The 23,238-nt window shown below is 40.7% G+C and overlaps 1 protein-coding gene across 2 annotated transcripts in view; it reads right to left on the minus strand.

Moving 5' to 3' along the window:
- crlf1a (cytokine receptor-like factor 1a) overlaps nt 1-21,923 on the minus strand; it is a 31,484-nt gene extending 9,561 nt beyond the window's left edge. For both annotated transcript variants that reach the window (XM_072458064.1, XM_072458065.1), the window contains exons 1-7: nt 21,583-21,923; nt 15,752-16,030; nt 14,773-14,902; nt 11,851-12,020; nt 6,565-6,722; nt 2,514-2,588; nt 372-465 (exon numbers count right to left, since the gene is read on the minus strand). In XM_072458064.1, coding sequence (XP_072314165.1) covers nt 372-465; nt 2,514-2,588; nt 6,565-6,722; nt 11,851-12,020; nt 14,773-14,902; nt 15,752-16,030; nt 21,583-21,661 — 985 coding nt within the window. In that variant the 5' untranslated portion in view covers nt 21,662-21,923. The remainder of the gene's footprint in view (nt 1-371; nt 466-2,513; nt 2,589-6,564; nt 6,723-11,850; nt 12,021-14,772; nt 14,903-15,751; nt 16,031-21,582) is intronic.
- Nucleotides 21,924-23,238: the final 1,315 nt, after the last annotated feature.

Raw genomic sequence — 23,238 nt, forward strand, 5'->3', positions numbered from 1 at the left:
ATCATGACTTAAGAGCACTAAACAGGACAAAATCATGACTTAAGAGCACTAAACCGGGACAAAATCATGACTAAAGAGCACTAAACAGGACAAAATCATGACTTAAGAGCACTAAACCAGGACAAAATCATGACTTAAGAGCACTAAACCAGGTCAAAATCATGACTTAAGAGCACTAAACCAGGTCAAAATCATGACTTAAGAGCACTAAACAGGACAAAATCATGACTTAAGAGCACTAAACAGGACAAAATCAAGTAAATTAGCCGTAACCAGGTGTAAACTCTAAAACACTTCACGACCTACACCAGCAAAGTCAAAGGGAGCAGAGCATGTGAAAACCCGAGCGCGGGTGCCAGCGATGAGCTCACCAGTCTGCGGGGTGGAGGCTGCAGTCGGGTGGCTCCACTCACTCCAGATGCCAGCTTTGCGAGAGCCGTAGATGCCCACAGGGTTACAGCGCACCTGAACGCAACACAAGCCACACACGTCACACACAAAGCTCATTATCTGGACACATGGACACCAGAGACAAGCGGCGGTTGCTGTGGCAGAAAAAAAACCACAGAAAAAACACAATGGCTGAATTTTACCCTCATGCAAAACATATTTTTGAGAAGATTCGGAGTTAAAAAGGACTGTCATCGAAGCACAGATCATGTATTGTTGCTGAAAGATTGGTCGCTGTGTACAGTTATTGAACAAAGATGAGTTTAATAACACGGATAGACAAGTTAGGGCTCACATAAAGGATCTAAGTGCACTGCTGCTGTACACATAATAAGACATGAGTGTCCCCCACATGTTGATTTCCTCAGGACTAAAAATTATGTCAAAAAGATTTTCTGATCTTGTCGTCTGCTGCCAACAACCCAGAAACGCTTCATTGTGTAATACTGTTTACTGTAGATGTGAATAAATCAAAATGTCTACCAATAGGAACTTATGATGAGGTGTTTAATGTGAGTTCTAATATTTTTTCTCAATTACATTTATTTATGTGCAAAAATTTATTCTAAATTAACGTGTTCTGGAACTTTTTCCTCTTTTTTATTTTATTTTTTAAGAAAAGCTTGAAATTCAAAGGACAAATATTATGCATTATTGTATTGTTATTAGCTTTTAAAAATGCTCTTGAGTGCTTTTAATTTGCTTTCATGTTTTAGAACAAACAAAACGGAAAAAATAAGTTTAATAAGAAAACCAAAAGAGTCCATGTCTCAGACTCAGGAACTGGAAACAGGAGGAGATTACATATTTGAGAGAAAAAAAGAAATATCGGCTTGCTTCCACCTCTCTAATGAACCTATGCAGTTGCAAAGATCGTGATTAGATGGCAGAAATTCACAGAACGAGCGTGACAATGTTTTATGGACTCGGAAAAAGCAAAGAAGATTCTCAGAGCCACGTCACAGATGGAGAAAACGTCACACATCGGGGAAATTCAGAGTGTTGTGTTGTTGACGCTCGGAGGGGAGAGGACTCATCAAACTGGTGTGAATGAAGCTAAATGCTACTCCAGGTGTGTTTTTGACGAGGGAATAATGTTAGAACATGGTTAAAAGCTCCAAACAATTTAGCATAATATGTGATTTTTTAAAATTACTTTATTACTTTGTTGCTCCAAAAGTAGGTCAAACATGTTTTACTACAAACAGAAATAATGTACGTAGGTCGACTGCTGCGCTTCAGAAACCTCTGAGACTGGATTTGACAGAAACAAAGTCGTCTGTGTTGATGTAGAGACCAATGGGTCAAATAAATTAACTTGGGTCCAAATAATGCTAAATAAATTTATTTAAAAAATAGAAAGTTGTCAAACAAATGTGCGCATACAAATAAAATATATTATACTTTTTTCAGGTACTTGCACTATATTGCATTATGACAGAATAAAACAAAAAACGATTGTTGCAAAATGGCTATGTTCTACATTCAACGCTCTACATGTATTACACCGATTTTATTTTTATCCTAATAATCACATCTAAGTGCAGGCATGTGGGTGGGGATAGGGGGTAGGTGAGAACAGGAATTTTCTGAGCCTCAGTTGCAGGACAAAACCTGATTACTCAAACATGCAGGAATCAATCTAAATACAACTTTGAGTAAACTAATGATGAGGAAACACTGTTAAATATATTTAAATTATAGTTTTGCTGATCTCCAAACAACACTTGTAATTATATCCATGTTTTGATCTCCCATATCTTCAAGATTAAAAGTTCATACAAGTTGATTTCACATCATATGTCTCTTTTAGCTCAAGTCAAAAGTGCATAGTTCTTGAAGAGTGCTGAAGAGTGACAGATGTTTGGACTGGCTGGTATTTAACATGACATTCTACATTTCAGCAGGAATCCTCATCGGCAAATACAACATAACATTTTTGAGGCTGAACGCTGACTGGATTTGGCTCACAGACTTTCCCTGAAACAACTTCCTCTTTCCCTCTAAACTGTATTGAACAGTGTGACAAAACAGCACGGCTCAAACACACGTTTCATACATACTTGGACAAAGTAGACTGTTCCCGGTCGAAGTCCAGCCAGTCGACATGAAGTCTGGTTCCCCACGTCTTCTATGACCTAAAAGCACGCACAAAGAGCCAGACATCCAGATTAACTCCTCCACTCTTCAAAAACACACCAGCACCCAGCGGTGGAAAGTACTAAAGTAAAAGTGCTTTGTTGTACATAGAGTCTTCTCTTTTTCTCCAAAGAGCAGGTTGTGAAAGCTGCACTTTGTGACATATTAAGACCATTGCGCACTGTCTGCAGCTAATAATATTATATAAGTATTTTATTTCTTGTCACCCAGGAAGTATGAGCCGAAGGCAGTGCTCTGATTGGCTGTGTTTGGGTGGTCCGCCCCAGCTTCACTTTTCCATCTGAAACAGCTGTTCTAATGCCCTGCACTCGCCTGAAAATGATCACATGTGAATACAAAGCGTTTGTAAGAGCTACTAGTTAGTTAGATTTAACGTCTTCCTTTTGTGGTTTAAAAAAACAGGTACCCCAGCTTTAAGTACTTTTTACAGTGGATACTTTTACGTCATTACATTTGAGAACAGGTATCTGCACTTTCTACTCTATTAAACGTTTAAACTGGACTCAAAAGTAGAAAGTACTTTTCACATGGTTGAGGGGTTAGTTTGAGCATGTCCATAGTAACATTCTGCCTAAAGGTTTTGAGTTCAAGTCCCAGCTTTGAGCAAAGAAAAATATACACATAAAATTCACAGGGGAAAAATACGAAATAAATTGTATTTTCTACTGTTGGTGTTGCCGGGCGACCGAGTGGTTGAGGCACAGCACACGTTTGCCAGGCTCAAAGTGCAGCCGGCCGCAGTGTCGTGAGTTCTAATCCAGACTTAATGTATTTTTTCACGTACATTTTTAAACCACAATTTCAAAACGTTGTCTTAAAGGCACATTGTGTAACTTTCACATCACCTGCATGATAAAACCATACTTTTGAACACACTGTTATAGCCAAAGGAGCAACATTTCTATGGAAACAAGAACAATTCAGGTTTGTGGAGATACAAGCCCACTCAAGGTAAGGACTCAATTTCTAAAAAATAATTGTACAATCAACGAATGAAAAAATATTTAGCTTTTTTGTATTTTTTTGGCTAAACAGTTATGATTATGGCTCCCATATTCCATAAACCTGACTCGTACTTAGCCTGGAGGAGCCTCTTCCTCCTTGTTTCCATGGAAATGTTGTTCCTTTAGCTATAATATTCCACAGTACGGCATAAAACATATCTATCTGCATGGATAAAGTAAAAAGTAAAGTCTATTGTATCGTGTAGTTGACCTTCTCCCTCCAGAAAGTGACATACTGTGCCTTTAAGTAGATTATTCGTGTGCAAAAGTTGAGTCATTTATTGCACATGTATCTGTACTTTTACTTTTCGAAGTAACCAAGACTCCAGCTCTGCCAGCGCCACACATGTCCATCTGCCGCCATGTTGTTTGATCAGCGTGTAGTGTTTATGAAAATACACGTTTCTGCGTGTGCCCCGTGGCGCAAATGTGTTACTGCGCACACATGACGGAAGGAGGGAACAGGTACTGGCCCAAACAAAGTGCTCTCTCTGCAGTTAATAACCGCGCTAATAGGCTGGAGTCTTTTTCTGGCATGTGCAATGTAAACACTTGTTAAGAGCACATCCAACACAAAACAGAGCCGGGAAATTACAGGACACGGCGGGGCTAACGACGTGAAGTGTGCGAAGCCGGGGCCCCGTCTTCGACTTGGCTTTAGGGACATATTGAAGACATTAACAGCTGAGATGGATCCCTGCGTTCCAGAGAATGACCTCATGATTAGGGGCCGTTTCGACAGCGTTCTGCAAATGGCCTGTTTTCACCAGCTCGTCGGCCCCTAAAAGCCACTTGGATTTAAGCCGCACGTCTCCTGCCCGAAAGCACTTGACGGCTGCTGCGGCTGAAAGGAGCGAGAGGAGGGAATCAAAATACACTCACGATGCTGTTTGTTGCCATGGCGGAGAGTTATTTAACGAAGCGAAGGGCGGAATAGAAGAAAAAAAACGGTGACATTTAAAGCAGGTTCTAATGGAGTTTGAAGTGAATGGTGGTAGTGATTAAAGTAACATCGGAAAAGCTGTAAATTGTTGTTTTTACAATGAGAAAATCTCAAACAAAGAGGGAAAACATTCAATCAGAGCTGCAACACCTTTTTCTGGTCAAGACTGTTAGATTTTAAGAGTTTTGTGGAGTAAATAAATATCTAGCAATAAGTTTTTCTTCTACTTGTTCAGCAGAAATAATAGTACATGTATTACTAGTTGTTATTCAAGTCTCTAAAATGAATTTGGCTCCTTAATAAACAATTTATAATGCGTTAATAAGCACGAGTTATCTGTTTATAAGTGCTTAAAAGGCATTTACAAGCATTCATCACTTTAACACACATTTTTGGTTATTTGCTTATTAAGATTTAAGAGGTATTATAAACCGTTTACAAATGCTAGTAAATGTCTTATAAACACATAACTAGAGCTTATTATCACCTTATAAATAGTTTACTGAGGAACCTTGTTTTGAAGTGTTAGCATAATGTACTGTAGCATTTATTTAGAGGATGTGTTTTGACTTCATGGGTTTCAACTTCCTGTTTTAGGACACATTTTAAGACATGTTTCACAATTCAAACGGATATATTGTTTTAAATTGTTAATTGCTATGGCAACAGTCTCAATGTTTCGTCATTCTGAAATGCAAGAGTTCTCTGGGATTGTTTGTTAAGTCCTACATATATTCCTATTACTATTTTGGTTGGAATAAATTAATTCTGTGAGCAAATGTTAAATTGTTAGTTAAGTTAAATAAGGAGAATGCGTATTAAAATTGTCAAATTGTAAAAAAAAAAAAATTTACACCAGGTGTTTAGGAGTTGTGCATTTATTTTGATTGGGAGCAATGTATAAAAAAATGCTCAATTTAAAGGTGCACTATGTAACTAACGTTTCTGGTGGAGGGTCCGCTTGTCTCCATGGAGATATTATTTCTTTGCCTATAATCTTCCACACTGTTACATTAAAAACATGGAAATAAACACCTGTTCAACTTACAGGCCAGATCTTCGGAGTGGCGAGCCAGATATAGTAAGAATGCGTGTATTTCAAGGTATTTTTGAGCAATAAAAAGATATGAACTATAACTTACACTGTGGAAAATTCTAGGCAAATCGATAACATCTCCATGGAGACAAGCAGCACCATTAGAAAAGTAGTAAGAATAGTGCATCTTTCACAACAAAAATATAGATGATTTCATATTAAAAAGGGCCAAACCCGTCTTAGTTTTGTTTGTGTAACAATAATGATTACTGCTCTAATTGATCACAAAATAATCCAGATTATTAACAGTATGAAGAGTGAATTCGCAAAAACAAAAAGTGCCATTTTAAAAAGTCATCTGAAGCTTGCCGTTTACAAAAATATAATTCCATCCGTCCTTGATCATTTCCACTCAACAATATTTAACAAAAGCATATAATTACTTCTTTCAATTCTTCCAAACTGAGATATCAGTCTATTCCTGTCAGAAGCATCGCCTTCGTCATTGCATCTGTTTGTCCTCTTCATTTTAAGTGCACTAATGGTCCTCCTTCTCTCAAAGATAATAATCAGGATCATTTTTCCCCCACAATCAAGCAGCCCTTGTCTAAATATGAAATCCATTTGCATATGCACAAATAATAACAGCAATCCCTCATCCCGCTTCAGTCCCAGAACCCCTAATCCTGCTGTTATATCCACGCGGACTTCCCCTTTAATAATTACCCAGAGGACCACAGTCAGTGATAAATCCCCATCTGTGCACCTGGATTTCCTGTAGACATCTATTCACACTTGCTAGTGCGATTCCCAGCTATTCCAGCCATATGACTAATTATCCCAGTTTTATTTTTTTATTTTCTTGGGCCCATCTGGAACGCGGCACAGGCAGGGTTACGGGACAAGAGCGCCGGCGTGGAGCGCAGACAATGGATCTGTTTTTGTGAACTTGAGCCGCGCTTGTCAGTTACCTTCCAGTCTTGGCTGTCCTCCAGTCTGTAGCGGATCTGGTATTTGGCCTGGAAGAGGAAGTCTTTGAGAGCGGGCGGAGCCTCCCAGCGGACACTGAGCTGGTCCTCCAACTGCCCCACGCGGACGACCGTCACTCCGGAGGGCGGGTCGGTGGTCACTGCAGGGGAGGGAGGGAGGGAGGAGGGAGGAGGGGTGTTACAATAGAGTTTTCTGTGTTAACATGTGCGCTTCGGTGAGTAGGTGGACGTGTCAAGGTTCATTTGCTCAGAATTCCTTTATGTCTGAAATGCAACATGGGATAACTCAATCAAGGCCACTAGTGGTAGAAGTTACTGCGTTTCTTCCTCATTAGAGCAGCACGGTATGAGAAATTATAGCAATACGGCTGTTAAAGGCGCAATGGACGATTTTTCGGCAATTTGAGAACTCAGGCGGAAGTGCGCATGCCACTCCCCCTTGTGGACTGATACAACACAAACGTGCGTTTGTTCATTAGCGCGACGGAACACATCGCATCTCTCGTCTCCCGTAGATTTCTGTCTCTTATGAGTCAGCTCGAACTGTCTTTCTCCGTCTTCATTTTGCCCCGTACACTGAGGGAACTATATTATGATAGATCCATGCGCTTAGACACACGAAAATGTGGGACGAGCCTGACGCGGCTGCAGGTGAGCGATAGGTGCGTTTTATGATTGATACGTGCCAGGACTAATCGGCAGTCCACGCCACGAGGAAATAAGACTCAAATTTATGCCAAAAAATCGTCCATTCAACCTTTAAGTATTGTAATATCTGTATTATTTTTGCTATAGTTGAATACACTGTGTACTTAATTTATTTGTCAAACAGCAAAACGGAGAGAAAATCGAGACTAAATCAAGGCACAGTAAGACTTAATGAGGACAAATTTCTAAAAAAATAATAAAGTTTTGATTTTAAATAAATACTGATTGATTCAATGTATGTTTTAAGAGTGATTCTGTTCAAAGTGGATTTTTTTAATTTTTTTATTTTGAGAGAAGACTTGAATCTGACCTGCTGAACTTACAAGAGAAACATGCATATTAAAACATGTTGGTAGAGGATTATACTTTTTATACTATTTAGTTCTTTGAAAAGGACTTAAATAACTGCAGTTTTGGCTTCGATTGCGACTCATCTTGCAGCCCTATTTTATACGCAGTAACTTTCTGTCAGATGGAGGACTATTGTGATGCATTTAGTCAGTTGCAACATTGATTATTACGTAACGTTTTGCAGTATATCATATTGCGCAGCTCTATTCTCTATTAACAGTGTGTTTCATGACTGTTCAGAATCACACTTAACTTTTTCCCTCTACATACTTTTTTGCCATATTGCCCAGTTACTTTTTGGTCATGAAACAAATGGTCAAGTTGAGTCTAATAAAGCTGGAAACCTGTTCGCGCACATGCAAGGGAATAATAGTTTCTTCAAAAATTAGGGGAGATCCAGTCTTACAAACATCCAATAACATCTACGAACATGTGGACGGACTCCAGCCTAAAATATTTTCAGTTAATTATATCAGCTTGAAAATCCTGCATTGTTCTTTGTATTGTTGATTTTTATTTTTATTTTCCTAATTGCAACCATGATCTGCAGCGATCCACGGACAGGGCCGTGGCACTTTGTTATGATCACGGAAATCAACGCCGCATCTTTGTACCGGAAGTTTAGATCGATATTGTGCATTAAAATCCCCAACATATAAAATCATAATCCACCGGTGTCGTAGATTATGACAATAGCTGAGCAAAGCACAATACATGATGATACTAGATTTCCGACGGCGCAGTAATGTCAGGACGGAAGCTCGCAACTTCTCCCATCCATCCTGAGCCGGCCCCTCCCGCCAGTGTCCGGACCCAACACATGGCCTGAATTAACTTTCCCCATTCTGGCTACAAAACTAACAGCTCGGGGCTCCATTCTGCATCCTAAGGTTACGCGGGGAGGTCAAGCGATCCGTCTCCTTTCACCGAGAGGGCGGCGGGACTCATGTCTCTATGTGGAAGAGGAGCAGAGCGGCGAGGGGCTGCGGTTTGGAGGCTTGATTTGTGAGAGCGAGAGGAGCACTTCATCTGACAACAATTATCTATCTGAACAAACAAACATGTGCTGACAGACCATTATTTTAACTTTCTTTGAGATCGTTTCAATATCGGGTTGTTGGTTTGTTTTTTTTGTAAAGTCGTCGCTCGGTGGTAAGCGCCCCGAGGTTATGGTTTTGGGAGAGGAGGGATAAAGAAGTACTGTACTGACTTCAATAAATCTAATTTAAGTATTTCTATGTCGAGAACTGAACCACATCTCATTGTGGAAGCTACTGGAGGAGTCTTGTGTTAGTCTACTACAGCGCAGTATATTATGCTCTACTCGTCCTGACCCAAAGACATTCAATCATATCGCTCTAAATACATAAACTAACTCTGTATTAGCTAAACTTCTCCTCCTCTTTTGCTGTAGCCAACTGTATAAAAACACTATAGTTCCCATTGTTTCTCTGAACCATTTTGTAATGTGTAAAACTCACTTCTCTTGATCAAGTAACTGAGTGGTCTGCTTTTATCGTTTTCAGAGCCTTGTCTTGTTTTATTTAAAGCATTAATCTTTCTTTCATGTGAGTCTTGAAAACAGTTTAGAACAGGGATGGTTGCATCACGATCATGTGTTTTGGGATCGCTCTGTTAGTCATAAATACTGGACTGAGATTAATGAGGCACCATTGACGTTAAAGGTCCCATATTATGCTAAATCCACTTTTGTGAGCGTTTCTATTATTATTAATTGTACCTCAAAACAACCCCCAAAGTAGTTTTTTCTTTCGTCCGTGCATTTAGTAGGATTCGACTATTTGAAATGTGGGTGGGGTTTTCGGAGAGCCAACCACCCACAGCTGCCCAGTCTGTATGAGCAAGATTTACACCAGAAATGTGTCTCCCATCCAGAGTTTTCTATAAAAGATGTAATTAATAATAAAACCAAAAAAAAACAGGCACGCCCCTGCTGCATGTCAAATGGAACAGTAAACCTGCAGACGTTTCACCCGCTTTGAACATGTACTTTTCTCCTAAAATTGCTATAATATTGAACCATGGCGGGGGAAGCGGCCTGCTCACTCAGCGGGAGAATGCTGGAGGAGACAAAAGCAACTATTATAACTATGGCTTAGCTTTGGGTAAGATACGTCACCACGAGAAATACACAGTATTTGTTACTGATTGTGTAATGCATGTTGCACAACGATATGATCACAAATGTCCTTAGGGTATACTATGAAACAGGAAATATGTTAATATTGAACCTTTAAACCAGTGTATCTCAGATGTAAAACTGCAGCAATGGAAAGGATAGATGGATACCTGTGGAATGTACTTTTAGCAAATGGAAAGATTAACTTTTGCAGGGAACTTGAAAAAGGACACGCTTGGCATATCAGGGGATGGTTTCACCGGTAAAATGTCTATCTAATTTACTTAAACTTGTGAGCCTTGCTAGTGATTTTAACATATATAATCAAATATTGTTCATCAGCGGAAAAGGCAAGACAGGATATATGTATCCATAATCAGAACATTTCTAATTTTGAATTTTTTGAACATTTTGTAACTTTAAAAACTAATGACGTATACAAAAACATTTAATCATTTAAATGCTTGGATTTATGGATTTGTGTTTTGAAATGAGAGCTTGGGTATTATCTACATCCACTACCGAACAGTGACTCCAACCAAACAGGAGGTCTGATATCCACTGTTGTGTGTGTGAGTGACTGGTCTGAAGGGCTGATGGTGCAGATTGGCAACCTCGCTTCCATCAGTCTACCCCAGGGCAGCTGTGGCTACAGAACTAGTTTATCATGACCAGGTTCGGAGTGAATGAATGTGGCTCTTTGTGAGGCTTTGTCAAGCCTGTAAAGGGCATTACAAGTGTAAGGCATTACATTATTGTTATGCTTCAAGTGAAAGTGAAATTTAGGCAAAGAAATGATAATGAGGCTGAAGGAGTTTGACCTTCAAAAACAGGAGCGTCGGAAATTCTTACATAGAGAGCTGAGACTGAGACTTTGCAGTAGTTCAAAAAGGAATGAATATATAACAAAAGATAAAAAAGGACCTTTAAGGCCATAGGTAAATGCCACGGTTGTCATATGTGCAGAAGTAATTAAACCCACTGCATATGCCGGGTCAGATGAGTCACAGAGGCAACCCCTTCATGACGGGAACTCTTACTGGTAAACCCTTCATCTTCTCCCACACACTTGTAAATGTTGTGGGGCTGTTGTTTGGTTGTTGTTAGATGACGTCTGATTCAGGGGATGAGCGTGCCTTGTGTCATCAGAGTATCAACAGAGCTTCGTGTTGCCTCTCGTTGCTCTCTGGGTGGAATGCGAGGCTGGAGGTGTTTCCGGCTCGTCTGTGCTGATGTAGAGGGTGACTCAGCCTGCCCAGGTGTGGCTGCCGAGCTGAGCTTTACGGCCTGTTGTGGTAACAGTGAAAGGAGGACGACCGGGCAACGGGACTCCAAAACAATCCTCCTCCAGTGAGAGAGAGATAGGGACGAGCCCTGCCCCGGGGCTGTGTGAACAGGTGTGTGAGAGAGAGGAGGCTGCCGCATTCAGAGGCCTGATGGACACTGGGACAGCCTTTATATGGCCTGTCTGAGCAGAGCTGAGCGTGTTACAAGAGAATCAGGTGAACATTTCCAAGCTCATCATCTTGTGTTATTTCAGCTCCGAGTCCTAAAGCCTCAAAGCCCAGAGTGCCCCAGGAAGTGAGCGGGTAAGAGAGCGAGAGGGGGATTAGGTTGAGGATCAGTCCGGAACATTCCGACTCCACAGAAAGAGGCTTCACAGGCCCTGGCTGCATGTGTCCACCACAGGTGTGTGTGTGTGCCTACATGTGTTTGGTCTAAATGTAGGGGATTTGGGGATAGAAAGAAGACAGAAATAAGTTCTCACTGTTCAGTGAGCACAAAGCATTCTAAGCTGGCAAGAAGTAGTTCAAATCAATGCTTTAATAAAAAGGAACAGGCTGACTTTGGTCATAGATGATGAATTTTTCATTTAAGGCTTTAATGCTGTTCATTTTAGGTTGAAAGGGTTCTGTTCATTTTGTCTAGGGTCAGCCAAATTTGCAAGATTAGCATAGTAGATAATAATAGCGTTGTAAATCTGGCATGTCTTTGTTGTTTTGCTGGTGCCCTGAGCCTGAGGCCATGCTAACACAGGCCAGAGGTCAGAGGTGACTTCCTGTACTCACCCACGTCTAGGATGTCCAGAGTGAGCACATCAGACACGGCCCAGCCCAGCTGGTTGGAGGCCTCCACCCAGATCTCATAGGGTGTGAACAGGTACAGGTCTCTGGTTATGCGGCAGGAGTAGGGCTTGCCCACACTGTAGTCCTCACACTTCTTCTCCTCATCGTACCACCTGCAACAACACAAAGCACTCTGAGTCCCTAACAGCAGAGGACAATGGTCTGATGCCATGGATTTAGTCAGACCCTCCTGATTACAGCCCATGTGAAAGCCATTCCTCACATCAGATTGGTTCCAAATGAAATGCTGGTTTTCTCATAAAGTTTAAGTTGCTATGAACAATAGGCTTTACCCTCTGGCTCCCAACATGCTGCATTCTGCCAAAAAGATCGGGCTAGGATTTGATGTTTTCTCCTGTTTCCAGCTCCTCTTCCGTTTATTTTATATTTTGGAGAGTATAGTATAATAGTATAATAAATACAATGATTGGAGAAGGAAAAAAGCTGCGCTTGTACTTGTGGCTGGAGTGTGATTTTACCTTCTCTTGTACTTTCGTGATGTTGTACCTGCGCTCATACTTGAGGGTGTAGTAATGTTGTACCTGCGCTTGTACTTGAGGGTGTAGTGATGTTGTACCTGCACTTGTACTTGAGGGTATAGTGATGTTGTACTTGTGCTTGTACTTGAGGGTATAGTGATGTTGTACTTGTGCTTGTACTTGAGGGTGTAGTGATGTTGTACCTGCGCTCGTACTTGAGGGTGTAGTGATGTTGTACTTGTACTTGAGGGTGTAGTGATGTTGTACCTGCGCTTGTACTTGAGGGTATAGTGATGTTGTACTTGTGCTTGTGCTTGAGGGTGTAGTGATGTTGTACTTGTGCTTGTGCTTGAGGGTGTAGTGATGTTGTACCTGCGCTCGTACTTGAGGGTGTAGTGATGTTGTACTTGTACTTGAGGGTGTAGTGATGTTGTACCTATGCTTGTACGTGAGGGTGTAGTGATGTTGTATCTGCGCTTGTACTTGAGGGTGTAGTGATGTTGTACCTGCGCTTGTACTTGAGGGTGTAGTGATGTTGTACCTGCACTTGTACTTGAGGGTATAGTGATGTTGTACTTGTGCTTGTACTTGAGGGTATAGTGATGTTGTACTTGTGCTTGTACTTGAGGGTGTAGTGATGTTGTACCTGCGCTCGTACTTGAGGGTGTAGTGATGTTGTACTTGTACTTGAGGGTGTAGTGATGTTGTACCTGCGCTTGTACTTGAGGGTATAGTGATGTTGTACTTGTGCTTGTGCTTGAGGGTGTAGTGATGTTGTACTTGTGCTTGTGCTTGAGGGTGTAGTGATGTTGTACCTGCGCTCGTACTTGAGGGTGTAGTGATGTTGTACTTGTACTTGAGGGTGTAGTGATGTTGTACCTATGCTTGTACGTGAGGGTGTAGTGATGTTGTATCTGCGCTTGTACTTGAGGGTGTAGTGATGTTGTACCTGCGCTTGTACTCGAGGGTGTAGTGATGTTGTACTTGTGCTTGTACTTGAGGGTGTAGTGATGTTGTACCTGCGCTTGTACTTGAGGGTATAGTGATGTTGTACTTGTGCTTGTACGTGAGGGTGTAGTGATGTTGTACCTGCGCTCGTACTTGAGGGTGTAGTGATGTTGTACTTGTACTTGAGGGTGTAGTGATGTTGTACCTGCACTTGTACTTGAGGGTGTAGTGATGTTGTACCTGCGCTTGTACTTGAGGGTGTAGTGATGTTGTACCTGCGCTTGTACTCGAGGGTGTAGTTGTACCTGCGCTTGTAGGTGAGGGTGTAGTGATGTTGTATCTGCGCTTGTACTTGAGGGTGTAGTGATGTTGTACCTATGCTTGTATGTGAGGGTGTAGTGATGTTGTACCTGCGCTTGTACTTGAGGGTGTAGTGATGTTGTACTTGTGCTTGTACGTGAGGGTGTAGTGATGTTGTATCTGCGCTTGTACTTGAGGGTATAGTGATGTTGTACCTGCGCTTGTACTTGAGGGTGTAGTGATGTTGTACCTGCGCTTGTACTTGAGGGTGTAGTGATGTTGTACCTATGCTTGTACGTGAGGGTGTAATGATGTTGTACCTGTGCTTGTACGTGAGGGTGTAGTGATGTTGTATCCGCGCTTGTACTTGAGGGTGTAGTAACGTTGTACCTGTGCTTGTACTTGAGGGTGTAGGGTGATTGTACCTGTGCTTGTACTTGAGGGTGTAGTGATGTTGTATCTGCGCTTGTACGTGAGGGTGTAGTGTAATTGTACCTTCGCTTGTACTTGAGGGTGTAGTGTGATTGCACCTGCGCTTGTACTTGAGGGTGTAGTGATGTTGTATCTGCGCTTGTACTTGAGGGTGTAGTAATGTTGTACGCGCGCTTGTACTTGAGGGTGTAGTGTGATTGTACCTGCGCTTGTACTTTAGGGTGTAGTGATGTTGTACGCGCGCTTGTATGTGAGGGTGTAGTGTGATTGTACCTGCGCTTGTACTTTAGGGTGTAGTGATGTTGTACCTGTGCTTGTATGTGAGGGTGTAGTGTGATTTTACCTGCGCTTGTACTTGAGGGTGTAGTGATGTTGTATCTGCGCTTGTACTTGAGGGTGTAGTAATGTTGTACCCGCGTAATGTTGTACCCGCCTGTGCATGTACTTGTATTTGAGGGTGTAGTGATGTTGTACCTGCGCTTGTAATTGAGGGTAGTGACGTTGTACCTGCACTTGTACAGGAGGGTGTAGTGTGATTGTACCTGCGCTTGTACTTGAGGGTGTAGTGATATTGTAGCTGCGCTTGTACCTGCACTTGTACTTGAGGGTGTAGTGATGTTGTACCTGCTCTTGTACCTGCGCTTGTACTTGAGGATGTAGTGTGGTTATACCTGCGCTTGTACTTGAGGGTGTAGTGTGACTGTACCTGCGCTTGTACTTGAGGGTGTAGTGCGTGCTGATGTTGGTTTCTCCTCTTCCCCCTGGGGCCCAGCTGCAGGTCAGATCTTTGGTGTTCCTGGACCAACAGGTCAGAGCCACTGGCCTTTGTGGAGGCACTGCACAGAAAACAAGGCCGAATTTAGTGCTATGTTCACAACTCATCTCTTTGACTAAAGTATTTTAGGTATGCATGATTTAAGGAAACCCAGAATTGTTAATATTATTAGTTATAGTACAACCAAATGTGGAAACAACAACCCAGTAAGTCACTTTGTGCCTGTGGCACAGGCCCCCGCCAGCACTGATTATCTGTGAGAACACAAGCTTCCTATCACCAGGAAAGGAGGGCAGCTATTACATGTACCTTAGTGCACTGAACCTATTTTATGTGATCTTTCTCTGTATGGTACCCTCTGAGGCCACACACATGTAATGTAACTCAACATGACATTAGGAGTTAGGAGCCACACCACAAAATATATTTTGTGTGGTGTATAACGAGAATAGAGAAACTGACAGTTAAGAAGTTCTAGGAAGACAAATAGCCAACGTCTTACTTTTGGAAGAACAGGAATGTATTATGCAATGCTGTCTACAGGGGAACACAGGTTCAAGTGTGCGTGGGTGTATGCACATGTCAGGCACATAGCTGATGAGTGATAGTGCGAGTAATGGACCACACAGGTGGTCAGAGCTGTGACAGTGCAGAGGCCCCTCACAGAGGAGATGAGGGCACACACTGAGCTGAACATATGCCCACAGCAGCCCTGCCTCACAGAGCTTTATCTGTCTGTCCTTGTCACTACAGTGTTACCACTGCAACTTAGGCTGAGAACATTCTCATCCTTAAAGCGTCCAGACCATTACAATACAGTCTACAAAGACTTTGCAGAGCCCATGCATCAGTCATACAGTGTGGAGACTGAGTGAGTAAATACAACATGCTCTCGTCAAACTAGACTTACTGCCAATGTAGAGGCAGGAGCCAGCAAGGATGTGGCCCTTGTGGTTGTGACACACCAGGTTGTCACCAGACTTTTGCCTGGAAGCGTTGAGTCCTACCAGCGTCACGCTGAGGTTGTTTGGGCTGAGCACTCTGTACAGAGAGCTGGCCAGAGGCTGGCCGTTCAAGGTCCAGAACAGAGAGCTGGTATGCACCCCCAGGTCAGGGTGCACCCAGCAGCTGGCCGTCAGGTTGGAGCCCATGCGCAGGACAGGATCCTGGGGATAGATGGAAGCCATATCTGGACACACAGAGACGCACATGTCACTAAGATTGAACCACTGCTCTTCCAGAGTCTACTGCCATCTTCAAACCATATCGTGTCTCAAAATTGAGTAGCCTACAACATATAGAGCCTGCATCACAGTTACAGTTTTACTGTCTATCCTGTGTGACTGTTCACCCAAAACATTAAAATGATATGCTTTGCTCTTTTCCCTACTTACAAAATACATTTGACCTTTTGAGTTTGGGAAGCTTAATAGTAGTATTCCTCCCTTGCTATAATCGGTAACAGCGCAGTAAATACAAAAACCTATAGGCCAAGCTATTTGGAATCATTTGTGTCAGCAGCTGAGCATCCTGATCTGTAGATAGTTTGTCATAGAATAAACCAAGAAGACCATGTAACATTCATCACATTCATCTCTGAGGGCTTCCTCTGTGTTCAGCGACATTTAAAGAGCATTTCTATAAAAGGCATTACGATCCTCTATAAATATTAATAGCACAATTATGTTGGCTGTCAGTTTATGTAAGATTTACAGCATGAAAATCAAATTTATGGCCTGCTATATTTTGTGGCCTTGTGTGATTCAGAAGGCAAACAATAAGAACAAAGTGAGCATGATATGAGAGCAATAAAAGCATAATATACAGTTTTGCGGTTACACATAGTAAATATGTGAGTGGCAGTTACTGTAAAAGCAAACTCCTGCCTGCTTATTATACAACAGTGCTCTGCAAAGTCCAGGTTTAGTGGAAAGATCAAACTTCTGTAACGAGTCCTGAATAAAAACTATAAACTATTAACAAGTAAAGTAGCTAGCTCAAAAAATCCCCAAATATTACTGTTGAGTAATGGTTCACTTTGTCAAGTTTGGAAGAACCCGAAATTGGATTCTTTTACACGTTTGCCAATAGATGTTATTTAAAAATGAAAAGCAAGTAAAAGTATGCAGTTAGTATGCCTATTCCTTTTTTATAAAAAATAATCATTTTAATAGCTTGTTTTCATTACAATACATGGCTCCATTTGACATTAACTGCATCTTTATACTAATTATTCATATAAACCCTGAGTGACCAGTCATGCTAGTTTAGCTAGCTTAGCTAGTTTAGCTAGCCAGATAATAGCCACGTTTCTAGCGATAGCACACATGGAGCTCTCAGCTAAACAATTTCAGATTTTGTTAACAGAAGTTATTTCCAATAAGAAGTATTGCATTTAAAACAACCAATCTATTACTAGTAACCTTTTTTTCCCGGAGAGCTACGTTTACAAGACAATATTGCAGACAACAAAAGTCAATATATCTGTGACAGCTAGTCTTAGATGGGGTGTAGTTGGATGCCTAAAAAGACCACATTATCTATTTAATAATATATTTAATAAAAAATAAATCAATTTAAGCATACATTTACAATAGCAATAGGCATGTGATTAATCAATTTTTTATTATTATTATTTAGACCTGTCAACATAATTACTATATTGATTTTTCACTGACAGGAAACATGTTAATTTTTGTAGATTATTAACATAATAAATAACTATCACCCATTAATGAGACTAACTAACTATTTAAGTGTTTCATTCTGGTATTTATCTGCTTCACCTCATGTTGTTTTAGTGATATTGTTCTTTAAAAAACATATTTGATGGGATTCTGCTGCTTTTATGGCGGCAAAACTGACTTCAGTATTATTAGAGACTCCAAATACAGCTTGTTTTATTATGGTCATCTAATAGGGAATTTCCAGGTGCTGTAGAATAACTCATTTTACAGCCAGACGAGCATTCACTGATGTTATTTCTCACCACTTCGAAGGCCTGAATGAAGTGGACTAGGATTAGCTCGTAATGCGCTGATCCGACTGAATAACAAGCTGCGTTTATTTGTTCCGCCAAGAAGGAGACACTGGTCCGTAGAGTGCATGCACCGTCGGCAGTTCAAAAGCCGCGCTGAGAGACACAATTACAACTGTTTATTGTCCCTGTTGCGACGCGTCCCATGACAAATGAGCGAGGACATTTGATTTGTTTGGAGAAGCTGCGGCTGCCTCATCACGACATAGCGGACGCCCAAGGAGGAAATGGACACCTAAAAAGGCCCGGTTGGGATTGTACGGTCTGGAAATGTATGTGGAAAAGGGTTTTTGAAATGAGGTAAAGTTACACATAAGATACAGTGGTACTGCAATAATACTGTGGACTGATTACGATCTAAATTATTACAACGATATTATTTCAAACTGTCAGAAAGGTGCTAAAATATGGCAGTAATTGTCATGGTTATGGTTCAAGTATTGCACAAAACGTGAATAGACTGTAAAATGAACCACAAAAAAAAAATCAAAAAATGTTCACTTTACACCTTGTTTGAAAGATTAAAGGTTTAATTATTTGTTTTCATTTTTAAATCAGCTTTTTGCAGCCTTTAGTGTTTAGTTTTATCTTGAAATGTCAAACTTAATTTTTGTATTAAGGAAAGGGCTTGAAACACAATTTCAATATCACATTGATGATTAAAAACAATATTCTTTTAGGACAATTCAACACAATTTTCTTGTCTTTTTTAAATTGTATTTATTTTCTATTCGTTTTCAATTTTTCAACACAAAATAATTGTAGTTTCTTTAATTTTACCATGTGGTTTTATACTAGTTCTGATATGGATCAAACTTTTCAGGAAAGGTTCAATTTTGTCTTTATTCTGTATCAATACTTTGCACATATGACAATCTAGTTTAGTTATTATTAGACTTAATTATTCATTATAGATTTTAAAATATTTTTTACAACCCTATAGGCCTCTATATGATGAAATATATTTCTATTTTTATTTCTAATGTGCACCGTCCGGCACGTTTACAACTTGCCTTTCAAACCCACACTTCCCTATTGAACAAAGGATTATCTGGTCCATTTTCATTGACGTTTAGACACACACATTGGACTGTAAGCCTTTCCCTTTTTTGTACTGTCATCGATGCCTGTTCAGTGAGCACAAAGCCAGACTATCCTCCACCGAGCCCCACAATAGACTCTACATGCGCAACATTCGGAGGGGCAGGCCGAGCCAAGTGGAAGAAGTCACGCAACATTTAATGACAATGGACCGTGCAAAACGACCGAAAGAGATCGTGGATATCATTTTACGTTTTATATTGAAGTACCGGGGTAGTAGTATTGTGGTAGGTACTAGTTATGGAGGTGGAGAGAATGGACAGATTATCTACTTAAAGTGCACGACGCAGGGAAAAATGGACGAATTTGAAGGCTTTTTGGGCAGGGCTGGGTTAGATTACGAAGAATCTGTTTTGAGAATTATTTCAATATTTCGATGACTAAACGGCGGGTTTCATTAGCTTCACTTGCACGCTACCAGAGTAAAAGTGTAAATCGTTTTTCTCTCTGTTAAACAATTCGAACAACGTACTTGAGATTTACAAACAGGATTGTCAAAAACACACTGCACTGTAATAAATGCTTAATAACATTAGAAATAGGAGATGGAAATAGTGGATTTGTGATCATTTTTTGTGGATTTTTAGACTTTTCCTGAACTACAGCGATAGACTATATTGAAAAAGACAACATTTAAAATATTGTGTTTTAACTGCCTATGACTATGATTAAACCAGAGGACTGCAGATGGGAATTAGCTAGAAAAAAACATTTGCGTTAAACAAACTATGCTATTTTCTTGCAATTATAGATTTTTGATTGAAAATGCCATACACATGATTTCATTATAAATACTTTTTGAGATGATAAAGCCATTTTCACTTGAATAATGCTAAATTTTACAAAATAAATGTCATATATATATACATTATATTTATGTGTTCTGAGATTACTTTTTGTGCTAAAAATAGCGTAAATAAAAAGATGAAGATAGATTTGTGATTGAAAACATCATTCACATGCTTTAAGGTGGATTATGTCTAAAACGAAAACCAAAATACTGAATTTTGCCAACAACAACATTGCTCAGTACATAACTTGCATTTTTGTGCCTCTCTCCAACATATTTATGCTGAAAAACAAAGATACCAACTTCCAGTTTTGAATCTTTCCCTTCTGTGGACTGAAAAAAGGTCAAACAATGAACTCTTTGGCATTTGCTTTTCTATCCAAACTGGTATATGCGAAATCCAAATTACCAAATCACCATTGCGCACAGGGCGAAAGGTAAGACGCACAATCTATTATAGCAGTAAATAAAGTGTAATGAGCGATTAGAGGAGGCAGTAAACAGCAGGAGCCTTTCTGATTGGGGCCCGCTGACTCCTAAGAGGCCCCTCCACTCCATTCACTTTTTACAGGCCCCAGTGAGCTACCATAGGCCCCAAGATCACCATAAAACCTAATCCAACTACTTAAGTTTGATTTATGCGTGCGCGTTTAGTTTGTCTGCTGGTTAACGCTCTCCTGATGTCACTGCGCGGCTGCAAACGCTGCTCTGACCCCATGTGTTAAAGGAATTATGATGGGACTTGTTGAAATTGTGCCTGGCGGGAGCTTCCTTTGGGGCCGCGGGGCCATGGGACGTCAGCTGAGGGACATCCATAACCAGAGCCTGTCAGTGGAATAAGCACTAGATGTGTCGTGATGGTGCAAGCAGGATAGCAAAGACAATATGTAAGAAAGTGTTGTTTTGTAGGGCTCAGGAGGGGATGTTTTTGACATTTGGGGACTTTTTGTGCTTGTTTTTGAAGAAATAAGAAATTAAATGTGCTAAAAATGCTGTAAAAAGTGAATTGTTGGAGCATTTTGAAAGGTTCTGTCCACTTAGGCAATAGGAATGACTAAGAATTAGAGGTGGGATACATTGACAAATTGATAATATCATAAGAGATAAGCATAATGTCATTATTGGGTATAATATCTATAATTACTAACTATTTAAAAAGCGTCAAAATAAGTTGCTAAAGAATAAAAAATATACAAAACTTGTCATGTTATCTTCAAAATACAAAGAATAATATGACATTTCTGCACTTTTGTGGGTTCATTTCACAATCCAACCGTATTTTAAGTGAAACTTCAGCCTTATAAACATTTGCACGGGCACATTTTAGCACATTTCTGATGGATTGCATGACTACTGCGTGAATATTGTTCCAAAAATATCAGGACATTATTTTTTGTCATAACCGCCCACCTCTATGTACGTGCAAAAACAATAACAGGCAATACAATGAATCAAAAGTATTTAATTTAAACTAAATTAGCTGCCAATCATTAAAATACATGTATTTTACAGTGTGGAAATTCTTGTCAATGAAAATAACATCAAACTTTGCATGTTTTGTGTCGATTCGTTAATTTGCCCAACAATACTAAGAAGCCTATTATTACGATTTGAGTAGTCTATAATTTTAAAGTAATTGAGGGCCACATAAAAGCATCAAAGCCAGCACAAAAGCACACTTCTGCACAGTTTAGAGACAAGAGTGCCATGTCCCAAGCCCGTGCATGTCAGTCCTCCTGTGCTCGCTGTAGTTATGGGGTGTAGCAGACCTGACTCCAGACCAGAACGTACATCCAGAGTGTGCTTTACTTACGCGTGGACAGAGTTCTCACGCCGGGGATCATCTGCAGCATGGCCAAAAGCAACACAAGATCCAAGCACGCCACTTCCATTTTCCCAAACTTCTGCTGCGCAAAGTCGCGTTCCTCTTTCCCGATCGCCTATTTTTTACGCACAGGAACAACAACAAAATACTACAAAAATACTTGAAAAATACGTTAAAAATACTAAAAAACTACACTACACACGCACGGTACAGTTCAAAGTCAATGTTGGGTGAAGAAGAAGAAGAAGTGCCCGAGTCGAAGTGAAGAAGTGTGAGACAAAATTCTGGGAAAAACTCCGCCTGGTGAGACTCCATACGGCGGCGGCGCGTCCGTGCAAAACCCCACGGTAGAAGTCAAAAAAAAAAAGAAAGAGTGCGTGGTTGGTTCTCTCCCGCCCTGGTTTGCCGTCTGCTGCCTTTTTAAAGCTTCCTGCAGCTAAATCACGGACAAGTCGGTGTGGTTTCGCCCCTCCCTCTGCGTCGCCCCCTCTCTCCTTCCAGCCCTCCGCACTGATGCCTCAGACGCTCTCATTCACTCTTCAAATCCCGGCTGGAGTTTCCATGCCCCGGGTCTCGCGCGCTCTTACGCGCCGTGACGTACAGAGGTGGTCTTTAAAGGAGACATGTGGCGCACGGTCGACCTTCAAGATTTGGACCTTGTTTACAAGTGTGTTCGCTCATCATCTGTTGTGTTTTTGATGTGTGACTGCGTGTTTTGAGTTGATCCTGTATTGTCCGGCAACTGAGGGTTGAGTGATGGGAAAATTCCTGTTTTCACCTACCCCCTATGCCCGCCCACATCCCTGTACTTAGTCGCAGCTATTTGAAAACATATGACTCCAAGTGATACATTTACAATTCTAAAATGTCAGTGACGCAGAGGACAATCTGCTGCTTGTTACAGTGAAATGTCACTGTGAAGAGGCGGGGCTTACCAGAACAAGAAGTCAATGGACTTGTTTCTATTACTAAGCTGTTTTACTTACAGTTTTCAATGAACAAAATGTAAAATGATCATCTACTTATGCTAGAGTTCAATGCAAAGCACTTGGAAAAAAATCATTGTATGTCTCCTTTAAGAGCATATTATTATTACTACATTATTAACTGGGTATAAAAAAGAAAATAATGTGAATAATCAATTTAACTAAAAATTCTAAATGGTCACATTTCTAAAGCACTTTTACTATACATCAAGGAACCACTCATTAATACACACACACACACACACACACACACACATTCACCAGCGTACGTAGACACTGGAGTTGAAGAAGTGTCTTGCCCAAAGACACAGCTACAGTTGGCCTGTTCATCTGTGGGACATGGAGTCACACAGCCAGGGGCCAGTGGATCTGACAAGCTTTGGACAAGCCCTGTACAGCCTGAGCCAGTGTCGCCTCCAGAGGGCACTTATGTAAATGTGTAACTTCTCACAGACTCATCACCAGCTTGTCTTTGCCTGGAACGTTCCACAATTTAGTCTTAAAATTAAGACGAGTAGGTGACGCCACCAGGCCGAGTTATAGGTCAGATCTGTGGAGAATTGAGCCCGCTCATAGAATACATGTGTCACAAGTTATTTTTGTTGCAATAAAAACACACATAATTAAGTGCACCTTTAATTAAATGCTTAAAAAGTAA

This window comes from Eucyclogobius newberryi, unplaced genomic scaffold (assembly GCF_026437365.1).
Source record: "Eucyclogobius newberryi isolate DKJ021-1_F unplaced genomic scaffold, fEucNew1.0.hap1 SCAF_21, whole genome shotgun sequence".
NCBI classification, from domain to species: domain Eukaryota; kingdom Metazoa; phylum Chordata; class Actinopteri; order Gobiiformes; family Gobiidae; genus Eucyclogobius; species Eucyclogobius newberryi.